The sequence below is a fragment of the Phoenix dactylifera genome, chromosome 2, assembly GCF_009389715.1.
Source record: "Phoenix dactylifera cultivar Barhee BC4 chromosome 2, palm_55x_up_171113_PBpolish2nd_filt_p, whole genome shotgun sequence".
Classification (NCBI taxonomy): domain Eukaryota; kingdom Viridiplantae; phylum Streptophyta; class Magnoliopsida; order Arecales; family Arecaceae; genus Phoenix; species Phoenix dactylifera.
Window position 1 is genome coordinate 15726508 of NC_052393.1, and position 19146 is coordinate 15745653.

Consider the following 19146-nt stretch of genomic DNA (forward strand, 5'->3'; position numbering starts at 1 on the left):
CTTCAATGTCATACATATATTTCGGGAAGCAAATAATGCGGCAGACCGGATCGCCTCCTTTGCAGCACATCACTCAAAAGACGTCACTTGGGAGGTATTGGAGCAAGTGCCATTTGGCACTGGGGTGTATTTTATATTGTGACTACTTCAGACATACTCAATGGCTGTATGTAGTGAGGCGCCGGTATGCGGGAAAAAAAAAAAAACACCCCATTTTATTTTAAACCATGGGACTGTTTTTGGGTTGGGTCAGGTTTAAAATCAGGTCAGGTCCGTTCTTTTACTCTTCCCAGAGGCGCAAAGAAAAAAACACTGAGGTGACGCCGACGCCTGTTTCACGGGAGGCGGATCGAGGCCAAGAAAGAAGAAAAAAAAGAAAAACGCCTCAGAGACAGGACAGACAGACACACAGAGAGAGAGAGAGAGAGAGAGAGAGAGAGAGAGAGAGAGGTGTGGGCTCGGCTTTGATTAGCGGAGATGTGGAGACGGGCGGCGTTCTTTTTCCACATGGATCTCCTGTTCTTCTTCTTCTTCTTCCACCAGCTCCTTGCACCACCAGTGGGTCAGTAATTCCATCTCCTTTTTTCTTCTTATTTTTGGTATTATATAGCTGCCAATGGGGACAACCAAGAGATCTTGGAGGATCTCCAAAAGGCTCTTTGTTTTTCAAGAATCATCGTCTTTTTGTTAAAAGATCAAAAAAAGGAAAGAAAAGAATGTTGTGTCCATGCTATTAGAGAAAATTTCTTATATGGGTTCTTGAATGATGCAGAGATAGATAGGGTAAGTTAATCTCCATGGGCTTCGAAGATCTCGTTTCAAGATTAGGTTCTCTCGGAAAAGGTTATGATGGATTCTTGTTTCCTCCTAATTTCCCTTGCTTCAGATATAACAGAAAAGATTAATTTGAGGAGTATAAGGGGCTGCTTAGTCTGTGTATATTCATACGAAGCTTTGGAATTTTGGGCTGCCATTGCTCGACCTGACATCGTTAAAGATTAGAGTATGGTTACTTCCTGTTTGAGTATAGCTATCGCTGAGCATTTACGTTGTTTGAGGAATTGACTTAAAGTCGTAGCACATGGATGGGTTTTATTGTGTTTATGTCAAGATACTTCTGATAATTGTACCGAAGAGAGGATATGATCACCAGATACATGGACGACTGGCTGGTTCTGTACCCTAAACGGTTCCCTTATTTATTAGCAGCATAAGATGGCATTTGAAATACCTTATACGATCAACAATGATGGAAACAGTCATGCTGAATAATTAGAACAAACGAGTAGTATATATTTGAAGGATGGAGGTGAAATAAAGGACATGCAATAAATGTTTCATGCAATTTTCTTTCTTAGCTGAATCTACCTTAAAATGCTGTATCAATATGTGGTAAGTCATGATATTAAACCTTCTTGCGAATTCAAAAAATAATAAAAAAAAAAATGCATATCTGTCAAATATTATGTTTGCAAATGTCATCTTATCCTTTTGACATTATCCCTACTGCATGAGACAGGGATTATGGCGAATAGCCTTGTAGTTCATGAGAACAATACTTAAGCTTGCACAAATCTATTGACCTGTCAACGAGCTTTGTATGATTCTGGAACCCTTTTTTTCCACACATGGTGACTCGTAGTAAAGGTTATTTCTTGAATAACAGCTTATCCAGGTTCACTTTTTATCTGTCTTATGAAACTTACAAAATTGATTTGCTTTTGTATATTCAGAGTACACAGGTTTCATGAATTTGAGAATTGACAGTGTGAGATAGCTAGTGCTAACAATGGATTCTGTAGGTCTAACTGGCTTGAGTAAATAGCTGTGCATGTTATAAACCAAGAAAGGGACCCTAGCAGTTTGCCATTCGATATGCTAGTCTAATCAAAAATTAAATGGCGTCTTTTCAGATAGGGTGCACCTGAAATTGTGACCTTTATTATGCTCAACAACATAGTTTCACTTTCAGTAATTGCTTGGAGTTGTCAGTCACAACTTGGTATCTTTGGTGTTGAAAAAGAAGCTCATATTATTTATAGAACATTAATTGGCTTGTTCTAGAACATTCTGAGAGAAGAAGGGTGTTTTTTGGGGGGTGGGGAGTAAATCAGAGAATGTAGACTTTTAAGGGTCGTGTGCACCTTAAAAATAGATAACTAGGAACACAACCTAGTTCAAGGAGATATTAATTTTTATTATATTTCAAAAGCAAATAAACTGCCTATCCAAACTTGCATAATCCATCAGGTAACATCATCTCTGGTCTCTGAATGAATAATTGGGTCAAGTCTATGGCCAACCACTTATATACATGGCTTAAAACCCAAACGATAATGAGAACACATTTAATCATTTGTCCATCTATACTCCATCCACTCCTACAGTGGGTTGATCGGTTCCATTTCTAATCTCTCCTAGATTAGGAGCTTAAATCAGGAGGGATCCAACTATTGTATTAAATAATTATGCATCATGCCTCTTTCCTCTATGCGTATTGAGCCATGCTTTATGCTACCTTATGGGTTTTAGAACTACTGCAGTAGCACATAAGTTTTGCTCATAAGTATTGGTCCCAATAAGTTTTGATGTAGTGTTATAAAAGATCATGCAATCTCAGGCGTGGGCAGCATCATTCAAGATAAACTTGTGTGCAAACTAGAGGAGATATATTGTATTGACATGATTGTAGCAACATACTGTCATTGTTACAAAGGATCACCCCGGTGATACACAAGCCTCAGAACACTTATGTGTCACTTGGACCATATTCGTACATACAAAACTTACACATACAAACACACACATATGTATGTATGTATACAAACAACATACATTTATTCATGTATGTATGTATCAATGCATGCGTGCGTCCATCTCTGTGTGTGACCACATGCACACATGCAAAACTTTATATATATGTTATATATATATATAGAGAGAGAGGGGGGGGAGGTGAATTGAGTTTCTCACGACAAGATATGGGACTAGATCCAACCGGTTCTCCAGCCATTGAATGAGCATGAATCTCAATGCTCCAATGCCCCCTAGTATACTCCTCTCTCTTTCATTTTGTCATCGTAAAAGGAAACAAAGAAGAAAATATCAAAATGAAGAGAGGAGTACGATCCTCCCTCGGAAGCAATAGGAAATTAGGAATGTACTTGTGCTTTATTGGGTTTTTCTTTTTCATGATATTAAAATAATCATAATCCTTGGTTACTATGGAAGCCCATTCAACTTTGTCATCCAAGCCTAGGATCTTTATGTACACAAGTTATCATATCCTGGATGTCTTTAGGGAGGACCTCCAGGGAGGTGGTTCCTTGGCCTCTGCCACCATGACCAAAGAAAGTCGACCGGTCTTAGAGAAAAGCACAGAATGGGTAGACCTCTAAGAGAGAGAGAGAGCTCCAAGAGAGAGGGACAAAAAGAGCGCAGCGGAGGGTGGGCCTCTTTGAGAGAGAGAGAGAGAGAGAGAGAGAGAGAGAGAGAGAGAAGGGGGAGAATGGGGGTATCTTTGAGATGAGAGAGAAAGGAAGAGAGAGTAGCAGAAGAAAAAGGGAGATGGAGAAATAGACAGAGAGCAGAGAAGGGAGAGAATGAGGGAGAGAGCAGAGGAGAGCGAAAAAGAGAGAGGGGGAGAGAGCAAGGGAGGTAGCATGGAGAGAGGGATAGTCGTACACCTCTCTCGATTTGATATTTTTCTTTTTTTTCCTCCTTTTGGGTGTTAGAGCATTGAGATCCATGCTCATCTTGTGGCTAAGGAATTGGCTGGACCCAGTCCCAGATCTAGTTGTAAGGAGCCCAGTTCACCTCTATATCTATTTATATATGTATGTATGCATGTATGTTGATAGGTGCCCACACGCACATAAATATGTAAATGTTTATTATATATAAACATAAATATGTGAATATGTCTGTATACACATTTAATAGGTTAATGCATACTCCGTGTATGCACATGTATATATGGATACATGCATATATTTATAGGTCTGTTACAGAGATTTTTTATATTTTATACATGTGCATATTATTTTATTATTTATATGTGCATATTTGTATTTTCACGTTATATGTTAATGGTACATATGTTTTATACATTTTTTTTCTTGAGGTTTCTTTATGTAAAGGAGATGGACGTTAATAAGGGATTAAGATATGACAAACCAAAGATGCACAAAATAAAAATTAGTTTGTATTAGAAATAATCAACATATCGGAAAGTTAAGGTTAAACAGGTGGCTATGAGAAGGTATTGATTCAAAAACCTGGACCAAAATTCTAATACCCAGCAAGAGTAAAGACCCAGGGATGTCAACAGTCTGTCACTTGAGCTTAGACAACAATAGCATAAGTCTTATCTTTACTATTTTAAATTTATTGGTCCAGTATAAATATAAGCTTCGCTATATCATATTCTGTGAACTACAATATAAAGTGATATTTATTGTTTATTTTCACTAGGTATGCCTTAAGATATTTTAAGATGTCAATTTATAGAAATGGCACAAAAATCTGGCCATATAGATGAAGTTGTTGAATCAAAAATTGATTAAGTGACTTTTACTTAGGGTCTTTTCTGGGCTATTTGACAACTATGCTTACAATAAAAACAAAAAAAATGGAACAGACTGACCAGAGAAGATTAGTTATATAAACAAGAAGAATATCTATGATGTTTCAGGCTACCTTTTGTATGCTTAGGTGCTAAGTGGAAGACAGCTAGTTATATAAAACAAGAAGAATATCTATGATGTTTCAGGCCACCTTTGTATGCTTAGGTGCTAAGTGGAAGACAGCCAACTTTCCCTAGAAAGTAGGGCATTGGATCTGTTTTTGCCCAAATATGATACTTGACTAGATGTTTCATTTGTTCATGTGCATCTTGATTTGGTGAACATAACAAGGGAAATTAATGGCATGTGATGGGGGTTGGCCCGTATGTATGTTTAGAGTAATTGCGAACTAAAGTATTTGAGATGTGGTAGAGTTTGATTCATATGTAAATTTAAAGTTCTAATTTATAAACTGGATTGGTTATGCCAAAAACCAATGAATTCTAGATGAAGGCCATATGAAGTGACAACTTGCTCTCACAATTCTATAATTAGAATCGTCTATATTGATCATGTGGGTATATGGTGTTCACTTTATGAATAGACCACTTTTCATAATTGTCAAACATCACTTAGCTTTAAGAATGTGTAAGGTATCTTCCGAATTAACGAGTTTATTTTATTTCATTTCACATACTCATCCAGTTTGCCTACCCCCTGCAAAGTTTTTTTTTACAAGAAAAAACCATCTCCTTCATATTTGCAAAAATGGAACACATGTATTCTTTTGGTAGAATTGGTTCATTTTGAACTTTAGAGGACCATTGAACCCCTTCCCTCATGACTGTGTAAACACATTTTTACATGTGCATAGACCTGTATAATGTGTGCATTAATTTACTGACATGCGTGCATTGACTAATGTAAATATGTGCATGCATCTTAGAGGAAGGACATAATGGTCGAAAAAGTGCAAAATAGACTTATCTGCATAAAAAAAAGGGATATTAAAATAATGTGGACTCTTTCTGCAAATCCCCCTTGCAAAAGATAATGTGGTATACTAATATGTATAATCAACAAAATCACCTAGTGATGTGCATGTTTTCCTTATCAGGACATCTATCATTTTCTTGTCTTATATTTTTTTTCATTTAAATGGTCTTTGTTTATATTTTTTAACTTTGTTGATTTCTAGCTTTTGATTATCTTTTTCTGAATTTTAAATGCAGATACCAAATGGCTTGAAGTTTGTGGAACTCTTTACTACAGAAATTGTGAAGTTGGTATATTTGTATATTCAAGATATTGTTTTCTGGTATTTAGTTATGAAATCTATAGATGCATGCTATGATTTATGTTTGATAATATTATTGTATGCTTCAATCCATCTGCTAATTCATGATTTTTAATTTTTTTTGAGTGCCAAGTCTTTTGTGACTAATAATATTGAAGTGTCCTAATATCAGTTTTGGGATTTGTTTATTTCGTGCTATAAATGTTCTTTTGTTAAATACCTGGTAACACTTGCATATTTATATGTAGCCATTTGATGACCTCTTTTTTCTTTTGATGTAGGCAAAAGAGGGTGCCTCTAATCAAAGAAGTCCTTTTATAACTTTTGTCTTGGGTAAGTTGTTTTTTTTTTTTTTTTTGATGATAACAAAATTAGCTTGTTATGAGATAGCCATTTTTCTTTTTGAAACTGCAAAGTGCAGAGACTTAATTTGTTGTTTTGACCTGAAACTTTTTTTGTACTTTTCTGATATGTTCACAGGTGTACTTCACTTGTGTCATAGATACTTGTTGATCAAGAAAAGAGGAGTAGTTCTTTTCCTTAACTTAACATAGATTACTTTAAATATATTTTGAAGTCATGTAGAGGGTGGGCCGTGTTGCAATGGTAAGGTTGTTCCATTGTGACCTGAGTCTTACAGATTCGAAATATGGAAACAGCCTCTCTGCATGTATGTTTCACATCTTTCTTGATTATAACGATATTATTTTATTATTTGATGACAATCTAACACATGAAAATTTGAACATCTACAAGATTTACTTCTGTAGGATAGCCAAGACTATGTCAAGAATTTACTTCTCTGGATTTCTTTGGAAACCCAATATTTGAATTCTGCCAATTCTTCTCAAAGCTTGCAAAATTCAACTTTATTACTTGGAAAATTCTTTTTGGAATTTTAATAAATGACAGAAAGCAACATAAATTGTCCATGTATTTAATAAATCTGGCTGCATAATTCAGTTTCAGTTAAAAGTTGGAGTTGAGTCTGGCATGGTTCATGCCAAGACTGAAATGTTTTGCCTTCTGCTTTGGAGCTTCAGCTGAAACTTTTAAGCCATTTTTCTTATTTCTTATATTTGCTTTGTCCCAACTGTTGGGGCCAGCTTCATGGATCTATTTGCCGAGCTTTCCTATATAGAGCCTTTTCTGACATTCATGTGTATCAAACTTGGATACATTTCACAGCTTGACTATTTTTTTTCCAGAAAAAAAAGGGCTGTCAGCTTAACATTAGCCCTCCACCTTTCTCTTATTGGCTTGAGACCGGCAATGCTAGGGTTATTTATATGAACGATAAACGTAATCCCAACTCCAGAATATTGCATTTTTATCAGTAGCTGAGTAAATTTAGCTTCATCTACTATATAATGAACACGAGATGAATTCCACTAAATCTAATGGAAAATATTCTGTTGATTGCTTGGAGTAGTATCTAATTCTCTTAATAGTTTCCATCTTTCCCTTTTTTTGGTTAAAATTTATCCATAGCACCCTTTTATCTTTAACTGTAAACACCCTAGCTTGACAGAAGTTTGTCCTTAATAGTTGGATGTCAACAATGTTTGAATATTTTCTATATCATATTGCACATTACAAGTGTAATTGTCATTCAGATTAGATGGCTTGATTTCATGTTCACTTATAGAGCTATCGGATTCTCTTTATTCTTTTTGTGTTTTTTTTGTTTTGCTCATCCCCCATGCAAGCAAGTTTTATGCTTGAAGTTTCCTTTCTCAAATTTAAGTCTGGTTTTATTAGAACATGTACATGGTGTAATTACTGTTTGTTTAATCAATTATTTGACTTTGTTCAAGGTGGTCCTGGGAGTGGCAAAGGGACGCAATGTGTAAAAATCGCAGAAACCTTTGGATTTGCACATCTAAGTGCTGGTGACCTGTTGAGAAAGGAAATGTCCTCTGATAATGAAAACAGGTATATGGCGGCATTGATATTTCATTGTACTTGGATTTTAGTATGATATCAACTAGAAATTTTCAATATGCTTTGACGAGCTTCTGGGCTGTCGCTTTACAGAGCAATGATCTGGGACATAATCAAGGAAGGAAAGATTGTTCCATCAGAAATAACAGTCAATTTGATCCGCAGAGCAATTGAATCAAGCAAGAACCATAAAATTCTAATTGATGGTTTTCCTCGGAGTGATGAAAATCGAATTGCTTTTGAACGAATAGTGAGTTTCTACCTTCCATGCATAATTGGTCAACAAATTTATGCTTTTTGTGTTTTACTAATAATTGTATCATCTTAACACTACCTCTGTATGTTTGTTGAAAGTTGTTTTGAAATTTTTGGTACATGTCCTCTGCAAAAAAAAAAAACTTCTGTGAGAGCTCTTGAAGAACTAGACAGCTTGTAATTATTAATCTTCATTCTTATCATTGGGTCAACTAGAATACAAAATGCACCATCTCTACCTATGAGGAAAAAAGGTTCTCTTCTAGACAATTAGAATGTGTAAGTAACAGTGAGATACCATTTAAAAAATCATTACCATGCTAAAAGCTATATGCTATATCATTAGTATAGACCCTATAAATCTTGCTTTGCCATTTATTCCCATTTAGAGAAGCATCATCTTTCTCTGTGAACCTACACCACCCCTTCTCCTTGCTTTAATTAATTTGGACTTCCTGGTTTGCATCTTTGCTTTTGGGTCTCTTCATTTGAAACTCTGGATGGACCTCATTGCTGCTGCTTAAACCTTTGTCCAAATAATCTCTTACTCAGCAAGCCTTATCCCATTTATCTATTTCTTTTCTATATAGAGGGAGCATGATAAATTGAGGTTTAAGAACATTTATGATCTATGTCAACAGTTCACCTTCCAGTGAATATCTTTGAAAAGTTGATGTTGCAATGCTTCCAAATCTCTTTTTTTTGGGGGGGTTAAAGCAGGCTAGGCCCAAAGGAGGGTTCATGGGTAGGCTGGGCAGGATTTTTTTTTTTTTTTGTGTGGTTGGAGTGGGGCGAGGAGCTAGTTTTTGCATCATGAATTGTACAATCTTAAGTCTTAATCCTTTTGAAATTTCATGAATGCCATAGAACATTCAAACTCATTGGGATATGATTGGAGAAGCACAAAAGGGATGGTAGAGCCTAAAGCATACATCTAAGAAATTTCTAATATTTCATCACAGTCGAGAATAATATGGAGAAAATTTTTGGTCATTCAGTTTCTTTTGTGCCCTACCATTTACATTGTAGATTTGGTGCTGAAAGTGCTAGAGAGATCTTATTGTTTCTACACACTGAGCCCACTTCTGTCCTCATGTTCTTCCAAATATTTTCAAAGCTCACAAAATCTAAGTTTTCTTTGAAATTTCAAGTAAATTTTTCCTGGCATTTCGGTAAACCAAGTATTGACAAAATTGACATAGATATCTTGTATATATATTGACTTCGTTTTGATAAGCCGATTTCAGCCAAAACCCCGACGCTGGCCCTTGTCTTGGATTGGCACCACTTGAAACCAGAAATATTTTAATTTTGATTTACTGCATTTGCAGTCCGAGCAAAACATTAAATCATGTATTAAAAGAGCAAGGCTTATCTAAGTTGACAAAATTCCAGGTAATTTCGGATGCTTAATATTTTCCAAAATAAGGGTTTGGTTCAGATGGACAGCTGTATTTTTAGGCTGTTATCCAACCTGGAATCGATGGGAACTTGAACCTGATACTTCAGAACCCTCTGTTGTGGTTTAAAAGATAATCCAACTAGGCCAAGTTACTGGAAGATAATTTTCATTCCTATTTAGAGGCAAGCTTCATTATGATATTTACATTGCTACTTTTGCTAGTAAACTGAATATATAGATTGGCTTGAACTGTGAATTCATTTAAAAGATAATCCAACTATGCTAAATTGCGTGTGCCCCTTTTAGAGGATAGACTTGGTTTGTATCCTGAAGTTGAAGCTTATTGATGCTTAACTGATCATTTTAACTAGTAAATGTCGAATCAGGATGTCTCTGAATAGGGTAAATTATTTGTCTTTATGTGTTTGTCCATTTATGCTTGTTCGAAGAACTCCTAAGCATGATGGTTTAAGGATTTGCTTCTAATGATAGTCATTTCAATATTAACAGAGATATATAGGTTTTTATCAAATGGGAATTAATTAGAAATCACTGTGCATTTCATTGGAGGAAATCTTGTCTTGTGGAAGGGTGAAAAACAGAATTTGGCTGGAAGATCTAAGATATACATAGAGTGCAAAGCCATGGAATGTACCTGTGAACTGATGTGACTATTGGTAGTCCTCGGAGTTGTGTTTTCAGTCTTTTGACGAACAGGTTACTCTACAAGTTTTCTCCTATCTATAATTTCTGAAATGGACTAGGCATTTAACTATAGAATATCATGGGGTCCAGTTACGATTGATATATTTGATCATAAACAAAAAGCTATTCAAATAAGAAACTTCTGCAAATGTAATAAATGAGCATATGGCGTTATATGTTTGGGTATTTTAACTTATTTTCTGGCACAAACATTTATATGATTGTGTTTCTATGATGATATGATTCCTGCATCGTCACATGGTTGTTGGGTAATGCTTTTTGCAAATTCTTGCCTCTTCTTCCTAAATATAGTGCTTCATGATGTTCACATCATGTGCTGTGCAGATTGGTTCTGGTACCTTATTTGCTGAGAACAATATTTGCATGATTGCATTGTCATGATGATTTGACTCCTGCATCATAACATGGTTGATGGCTCTTACTATCTTGCAAGTTTATGCCTCTTCTTAATATAAAAAGACTGCTTTATAATCTTCACTTTTTCTGCAATGCAGGTTGGAGTAGAACCAGACCTTGTTCTCTTCTTTGACTGCCCAGAGGAGGAAATGGTGAAACGAGTGCTAAACCGTAATCAGGTTGGTTTAGCAACTTTGAATGCAATCTCAAGGAATTCAGAATCTCCTTCATATCTCATTTGAAGTGGAGTTGTTCCATTGTAATATCTGGTTATTTCTGATCAGGGGAGAATTGATGATAATATTGAGACGATAAAGAAACGACTTAAAGTGTTTGAGAAATTAAATCTTCCTGTTATTAACCATTACTCTGCAAAGGGAAAAGTTTACAAGGTAATTTGAAAATGTTCTTTTTTGCATTTTTGTCGTTCTTGGATATGAATCTGTGATGATATTTCTTTTGCATTTTGAAGTTCTTGGACCAATTCTACCTCTAGTTGTGTGCTAAACTGAGTCCTTCGCCTTTTCTTATCAAAGAATGTCATGAATTTGAATTTATTTTTTGTCTGTAGTTTAAGATCATTCTCACTCAGTTCTACCAGTAGACAAGCTCCTTTAAGTTCATATGCTTGCCATTCTTTTAGACCATTTCTGACTGTGAGTTTCTGGTTAATAGATAGATATCTTTGTTTTAATGGTTCAAGATATTTAGTTGTTCCTTTTTCAAGATCTTTTTATTTAAAACATTAAGAAATTAATGCAAAATGATTCATTTACAAGGGTTTGCAATGGACACCGATTCTTCTATGTGAATAGACCTTCTTCTTATCTGTCACTTTTAATTTGCTAATATCTGTTAAATTTCTAATCATGCAAATCATTGATCCCTAGACTTTCTCCTGTTTTTTGGACCATTGCAACCAGATTTTGACTTCATTTAGCATCTGCTAGTAGTCCAACCGTTCAAATGTTCATGCCAGTGTTGCTTACCAGGAACACTAATTTTCAGGAAATTGACATTTTAAGAACCTCTGTAAATATTTATTGTGCTGTCACCCGAACAGGTTTTTATGTAAACTTACTTTTGAAGATGCTCTCTTTTTTTCAAACTAAAGATCTCAGTTAATTTATTCCTGTCTGCCTGGTTTGTCGTCAGATTTTACTGGTTTCAATTGCCATGATTTGGACCGGATTGCCTGTGACTATTTCTTCACAACATGCCTCTGCACCATCCATAATTTCATTAAAGTTTGAAAATTGTTGATTTTTACAGCTAATGTTCTCTTGTAGTCCATCCTTAAGTAGTATACATGCAATCTGAGGTTATGCATGTGATATATATAAGCTAAAGAATTAACCATTTCTTAACCTTTATTCCAGCTGTAACTATAATGAATATCATGCCTGCAGATCAATGCAGAGGGAACTGCGGATGAGATTTTTGAAAAAGTTCGTCCCCTGTTTGCTTCCTTAAGGTATCAGACTGTGTGTGTCATACAGTAATCAAATCCTATTTATTATTCATTATTTATTTTGTATTGCACATAGTTGATTGGTTAAACTAAACATGCAGATTATTTATTTTCTTGGGGTGGATGAACAATAATTAGATTGGACAATTTGTAATCCAAAAGAAAAAAAGGTTGGCTATAGTAATGATTAAGGCAAGGTCTTCACTTGAGTACCAGACCTCATACCTATAACTTACTGGTACGGTCAATTGGTACAGTACCCACCTGTTAGGTACGCTATTGGAGTCAAGACAGCAGTTGTACCATATGTCACTGTGAGAGTACATCAAGTCCTTGTACCTTACTGGTACCATACCTTGTCAATTCAGCACACCTTGTACAGCTGTTGCAGGTTGATATTGCAAATATTGGATTGAAGTCAAGCTACTCCCTATACTATCTCTTTAGCACTAACAAGAAAAAATTAAAGTTATTCCCTAAAATTATTTGTAGCTTGGCTTCAAATTTTTTCAAAACCCTGGGTTACTTGGCTAAGAATATGTATTTTATCACCTTGTATGATCAACGTAGGGCTACTAAGTTGTTTTCTGTCATTCTTTCTCTAGTTAATTGGTAGTTTGGTATGTCATAAACAAGAAAAAGAATATAAAAGTGATAATAAAAAGGCACAATGTTCAACTCATTGTGAAAAGACTAAATATAATGAGAAGACAAGTAATGTGCCATAACCACAACAGTTTTTTTATGCATATTTTAATTTATTTTGTCATCAAGGAATAATCTGGAAATACAATTTGAGATAAGACAAATACATAAATGTTACTAAATTTAAATGGGCCTCGGGATGAGTCATTAAATATGAAATTTGAGAAATCATTGGTGTGGTGGCTGTGGCCTTTTTTTTGCACCTTCTTTAGCAACAGCATTCCCACCATGATCTTCAAATTAGTCTTCTGTTTTGTCAATTTTAGTGTAAATATGGAATAAACAATTAAGGGGATCCCTGTAATTTGGACTCTACTATTCCTTGTTTTGTAAATCGTACCTTGCTGCATTCCCCTCTATACTACTGTAAGATGAAAAAATGGATGCTCTTATACAAGTTGCAAAGATTAAAATTTTCCATTTTTCCATAATTATGCACATTGGATCACACTAGGAGTAATTATGATACATAAGCATAATCATCAAGCCTTGACCCGTCATTTTGGGGTTGGCTTTGAATTCTTATCTGCCAAGATGACAGTCGTTGTTATGAATGGTTATGCTTTTGTTATTGAATATTACACCAAAGGGTGGGCTTTGGCACAACAGTAAGGTTGCTCCATTGTGACCTAAGTGTCGATGGTTCAAAAAGTGGAAACAACCTCTCGCATACGGGGATAAGATTGTATACATCTGACTCTCCAACCTGTAATGGCAGGAACCCCTTACCCTTTCTTTTACTGAATTCTACACTATATAGTATAATCCTTTCTGACATCCTACAACCATGTTACCTTTGATCTTGCTTTGATATTTACAACTCTTTACAAATTTGAGAACTCTCCATATCAAGGCCGCCTTAGACTTTTGTCACACATGCCTGTACCATATCTCTACATTTTCATTATTGTTACATTGATCTTGTTGTGTTAAGCCTTGTTCATTGACTAACATTCAAATGATATGATACTGCAAACCTTTTGTCCTTTTTTCTTTTTTTTATTAGATATGTCTTCATCTATCTCTCCATCAATGTTTCTAGCCAAGATATTGGTTAGTATTGGTATTGTGCACTCACCAATACAATGATCTAAAATCTAGTACATTATTATCTCGGCTGACAACTGACATATATTTAGATATTGGTCTATGTGATATCAATAGATCAACTAAGATTTTTCAGTCAATCTTTTATTATCTTAAGTTGTTTTTTAAGTATTAAATGTTCAAATCAATGTCTTAAATTGGCAATTGATCTTAGGTTTACTATCTGAGGCAATATTTCAGTATCTTGCTTCTGATACATTGACCAACATCTCAGAGCATTTCAGTTGTTTGCATATTTTCACAACCTACCATCTTGGCCAGGATAAACTAAGATCTTGGTTGATCTCAGTATCAGCCACCAAGTGAGATGGCTGAGATCTGTAGTTTCAAAAAGTTTGATATCCATTATTTCTTTAAATAATAAATTGAACATAACAAATCTGGCTGCACTATTTTGTAGTTGAAACTATATTATGCTTGCTGCTCAATAGGAAAAAAAAATGCTGCATTGGCCAATTGACTAGCAGACAACGTTAACAGGAAGTTCCTGGACAAAAGAAATTTGGAAGATAAAAATCTAGATTGCTGATTTCCTTTGGATCAAATGAAGCTTCAACCATGCAAACTGGGACTTGCCTTAGTGGTCACACCTCTCTACTTACAGGTCTAGGTTTTGATTCTTAGGTGCTGCATCCCAAAAGATCTGGACCTGAGTAATTAAATTGCAGTTCGAGTCTCAGTTTGTGTGGAAAAAAAAAGGGTTAAAGCTTCAACCCTCTGATCTACCGGCCATTATTGATATTGGTATGCTCCTGCAAAAGAAACCTATTAGGACACTTCATTGAAATTTTAAAATCCATCAAATTTATCCCAAAATTGATAATAAATCAATAAAATATTGATGTCTAAACTCACTTTAGTTTCTCTAATCAAATGTATTTGTTTGCACTGAAGATCAACAATCCTAATGTTTAGTCTGTAACAAACATGAAAGGCTTACAAGTTGTGTACTTCTCAACTGATAGCATATTATATCTGGCTGATTTGGTGCAATTGATTGCATATACGTTCACTTGATAAAAGCTCTGTAATTTGTTGTGCTAGTTTTTACTTGAAAATTTCGTACCTTTCATGTAGGGCCTTTTTTAAGAAACTATAAATATCTGTTGTCTTATTTTTGGTATAGGAAAAAATAATCACATGATTTTAGTAAGGATTATGAGTAATTTAATAGATGTTACTTACTTTGAATGACTTGTTCTTGCGTCCTTGCACAGCATCTGATGAATATGAAAGATTATGAGGACTCCAAGAAATGGTGAGGGAAAAGCAGGAGGTTGGCCCTAATTTTTGTTTGGGGATTCCCCTCCTTGTGTGCTGCATGCTCATCTTTTTCCTGTAGCGGAACAAGTGACAATAAATGGGTTTAATCCCGTTTCGTGTCCTCTCTTCTTCCTCTTGTTTTTTTTTTTTTTTTGGCCTTTTCCTTTTGGGGGTCGGGGCGGGGAGGGGAGGCGCTACTTTTTGCATTGCGAATTGTACAATATTAACCCTTTGAAATTCCATTAATGCCCTAGAACACTTGAACTCTGTGTAATAGGATGTGATTGGAGAAGCACAAAAAGGATGGTAAGCGCTAAAAGCATATTGTCTAAGACATTATTCTAATGGTGCATTTAGTAGAGAACAATATGGAGAAAATTTTTAGTGTTTCTGTTGCTTTTGTGCGCTACCATTTACATTGTAGTTTTGCTGCGGGAAGTGTTAAGAGAGATCTTATTGTTACTAAACAATAAGAGTTTATCTTATTGTTTAAGTATTTATCTTGATGTGATTTGCTGTAGTTTCCAATTCCTGAGTGTTTAGCTTGTTACTTGAATTAATCAGAGTTTTAGAGCCCTTCATTCATGTTAATTCTGATCAGTTTATTTCACATTCTGTATAGTTTAAGTATGCCTCTGAGGCCGGATAAAATTTTAAAATCCATCAAATTTATCCCAAAATTGATAATAAATCAATAAAATATTGATGTCTAAACTCACTTTAGTTTCTCTAATCAAATGTATTTGTTTGCACTGAAGATCAACAATCCTAATGTTTAGTCTGTAACAAACATGAAAGGCTTACAAGTTGTGTACTTCTCAACTGATAGCATATTATATCTGGCTGATTTGGTGCAATTGATTGCATATACGTTCACTTGATAAAAGCTCTGTAATTTGTTGTGCTAGTTTTTACTTGAAAATTTCGTACCTTTCATGTAGGGCCTTTTTTAAGAAACTATAAATATCTGTTGTCTTATTTTTGGTATAGGAAAAAATAATCACATGATTTTAGTAAGGATTATGAGTAATTTAATAGATGTTACTTACTTTGAATGACTTGTTCTTGCGTCCTTGCACAGCATCTGATGAATATGAAAGATTATGAGGACTCCAAGAAATGGTGAGGGAAAAGCAGGAGGTTGGCCCTAATTTTTGTTTGGGGATTCCCCTCCTTGTGTGCTGCATGCTCATCTTTTTCCTGTAGCGGAACAAGTGACAATAAATGGGTTTAATCCCGTTTCGTGTCCTCTCTTCTTCCTCTTGTTTTTTTTTTTTTTTGGCCTTTTCCTTTTGGGGGTCGGGGCGGGGAGGGGAGGCGCTACTTTTTGCATTGCGAATTGTACAATATTAACCCTTTGAAATTCCATTAATGCCCTAGAACACTTGAACTCTGTGTAATAGGATGTGATTGGAGAAGCACAAAAAGGATGGTAAGCGCTAAAAGCATATTGTCTAAGACATTATTCTAATGGTGCATTTAGTAGAGAACAATATGGAGAAAATTTTTAGTGTTTCTGTTGCTTTTGTGCGCTACCATTTACATTGTAGTTTTGCTGCGGGAAGTGTTAAGAGAGATCTTATTGTTACTAAACAATAAGAGTTTATCTTATTGTTTAAGTATTTATCTTGATGTGATTTGCTGTAGTTTCCAATTCCTGAGTGTTTAGCTTGTTACTTGAATTAATCAGAGTTTTAGAGCCCTTCATTCATGTTAATTCTGATCAGTTTATTTCACATTCTGTATAGTTTAAGTATGCCTCTGTGGCCAGCTTGGTTATCCGGTGCTTTCCAGCACACAAGTTCATTGAACAACTAGAAGATGAGTACCGATGGCCACATATTTGACACGATGAGCTTTTAATGAACTTTGCGTGTTTCCTTCAGCTCATGAAGAACTTGAAAACCCGTGTGTTTTACTTGAATTAGTTTGGGTCCTGGCATTCATGCTTCATCATCCGGGTTGATTTTGAGATATTTGATAAAAATTTTGCAATAGGGCTTCTGAAAAAGATTTACAAGAGAGAGCTTTTAAGTAAAAACTCAACTTGAGATGGATTAGAAAGTAGTTTTTTTTTTTTTTTTTTTTCCTTGGACTCACTGGAGAGATCTAGATTCAAGCATTGAGAAACTTTCTAAAAGTAATTTAAAATAATTTTTATTACGAATATTTAGTTTCAACATTATAATCATATAATTATGGATATTTAGCAACATTATAATAAATCCACTCCTGCCTAATTATTTAGAAATTGATAAACCATGAAAAGAAAAAAGTACGGAACAAAGTTAAACATTTATATTGATGTTACAATCAAAAACTATTCAGTTTACTAATATAATATTCTTGTTATGCAGTAATCACTTGTTAGAAATATTTATTATTTAGATTAGAATAAAAGATAACTTATAAGCAAACCATAATTTATAATAACAATTTTAATGCTATAATCTAATAACAATATAATGTAGTAATATTATTATCTTACGTTATATCACTATCAATATTATATTTTAAAATTATATTGTAGTAATATACCATTATATATTGTAATAATATTATGATTATCGTATAATAGTATTATAAATATTATTATATTTGTTATATAAATATAATTATTTATCATTTATTATATTAATTAGATTAAATATTAGATAAATATTTTTAAAATCAATAATATTTATAATGATAATTTTTGATTGCATAAATAGTTAGATAATTGAAAGCATTGTATAATTTTTTTTTATCGTTCTTGATGCTAAAAGCACTTTGTAGTTTGGTTACTAAATAAATGTTAAAGTTTTACATCACTTTAGAAAATATAGTTACTAAACACTAAATAACTTTTTATTAAAAACTTAGCAAAAACTCTACCATCCAAAGCTCTATAGATAAAAGTTCTACATACAACAATGCTAAAATAGGACCTAAACAGCCATAGCATGGCTTATTGCAAGCATTGCAGAATTTGGTCTCAGTTGGAAAAAGGGAACAACTCACTAAAAATTGCACTTCTAAGCTCTAGGGGAATTTTATTACAGATAGCTTCAGAACAACTGTAGCTGCCCCAAGCTATGAGATATGGGATGCAAGTATTCCCTGAGAAATCCATTTTGGGAAGCTTAAAGGGGGTTTAAGAATCCATTGGTTGCAGTAGGCTGCCAGTAATGGTTGATTTGGTGGGTTTCCAAGACCTAACACACGTTTATGTAGCTCTTGGCAGGACTGCAGATCAATTTTAAACTAATCTAATACAGGAGGAAATTTTGATTAGAGGAAACCAATGGATGGCACCAAGTGCAAATGCCCAATTTAATGGATATTTTATTAGTCATCTGGAAGAACAAGAACAAAAATATATAATCAAGTCAGCATTGGATTTGATGTCGCCACCTACCTCACCGCCCCAACGACACCAAATATAATGCAAAATTTTATGGAAATTTATTGAGGACTGTGGAGTTTTGGAGAACGAAAAATATAAATATATAGTTAAAGCAGCGTTGCAGGTAGTGGAGTGAACGAGTAGGACTACTTGCATGAACCCTATCATATATTAATTGCCATATGCTATCTTGCATATTATGCAGGATCTTACAATCACGTCATGTATGGATTTCCATGTGAAGGGATCCTGATTCCCCACCAAGGGCTGGTTTGCATTAGTAATTTTTCGTTTCCTTCCGAAACTGACATCTCCAACCAGTTTTTGTACTTTAACATTATATCCTATATGGTATACACCATATGGCCGTGCGCTGCCGGTCACAGTTGCTTGCTTGTGTAAAAAAGCCCCAAAATGAGCGAGCGGTAATAATTTATGGCATATATATATATATATAGGTACTCGGAGCATGATATAATTTTTTTCAGTTGAATCCTTCCAAGATACTTATTAATAGTTATTATGTTAGAATATGAGTCTGTATCTTTCACGCGAAAAAAAAAAAAAAATCTTTCTTTGTGCGGAGCCGGATCATCTATCGGCTGCTTTGAGAACTGCGCAGCAGATGAA

General features: G+C 34.6%; 1 protein-coding gene across 3 annotated transcripts; it reads left to right on the plus strand.

The window, feature by feature from the left end:
* Positions 1–288: 288 nt before the first annotated feature.
* On the plus strand, positions 289–16785 carry LOC103703537 (UMP-CMP kinase). Of its 3 annotated transcripts, none has more exons than XR_005510558.1 (9): positions 289–562; positions 5798–5883; positions 6144–6195; positions 7680–7797; positions 7900–8056; positions 10684–10764; positions 10870–10977; positions 11965–12059; positions 15086–16785. XR_005510558.1 is itself a non-coding variant. In XM_026803144.2 (9 exons), the coding sequence occupies exons 1-9, from the start codon at positions 478–480 to the stop codon at positions 15090–15092; spliced, it is 759 nt and encodes a 252-aa protein (XP_026658945.2). In that variant the 5' UTR covers positions 290–477; the 3' UTR covers positions 15093–16785. The 3 variants fall into 3 exon arrangements, 2 of the variants coding, with proteins under 2 accessions (XP_026658945.2, XP_008784639.2); XM_026803144.2 differs by having other exon boundaries at positions 290–562; positions 11995–12059; XM_008786417.3 differs by having other exon boundaries at positions 294–562; positions 5798–5851; positions 11995–12059.
* The last annotated feature ends 2361 nt before the right edge of the window (positions 16786–19146 follow it).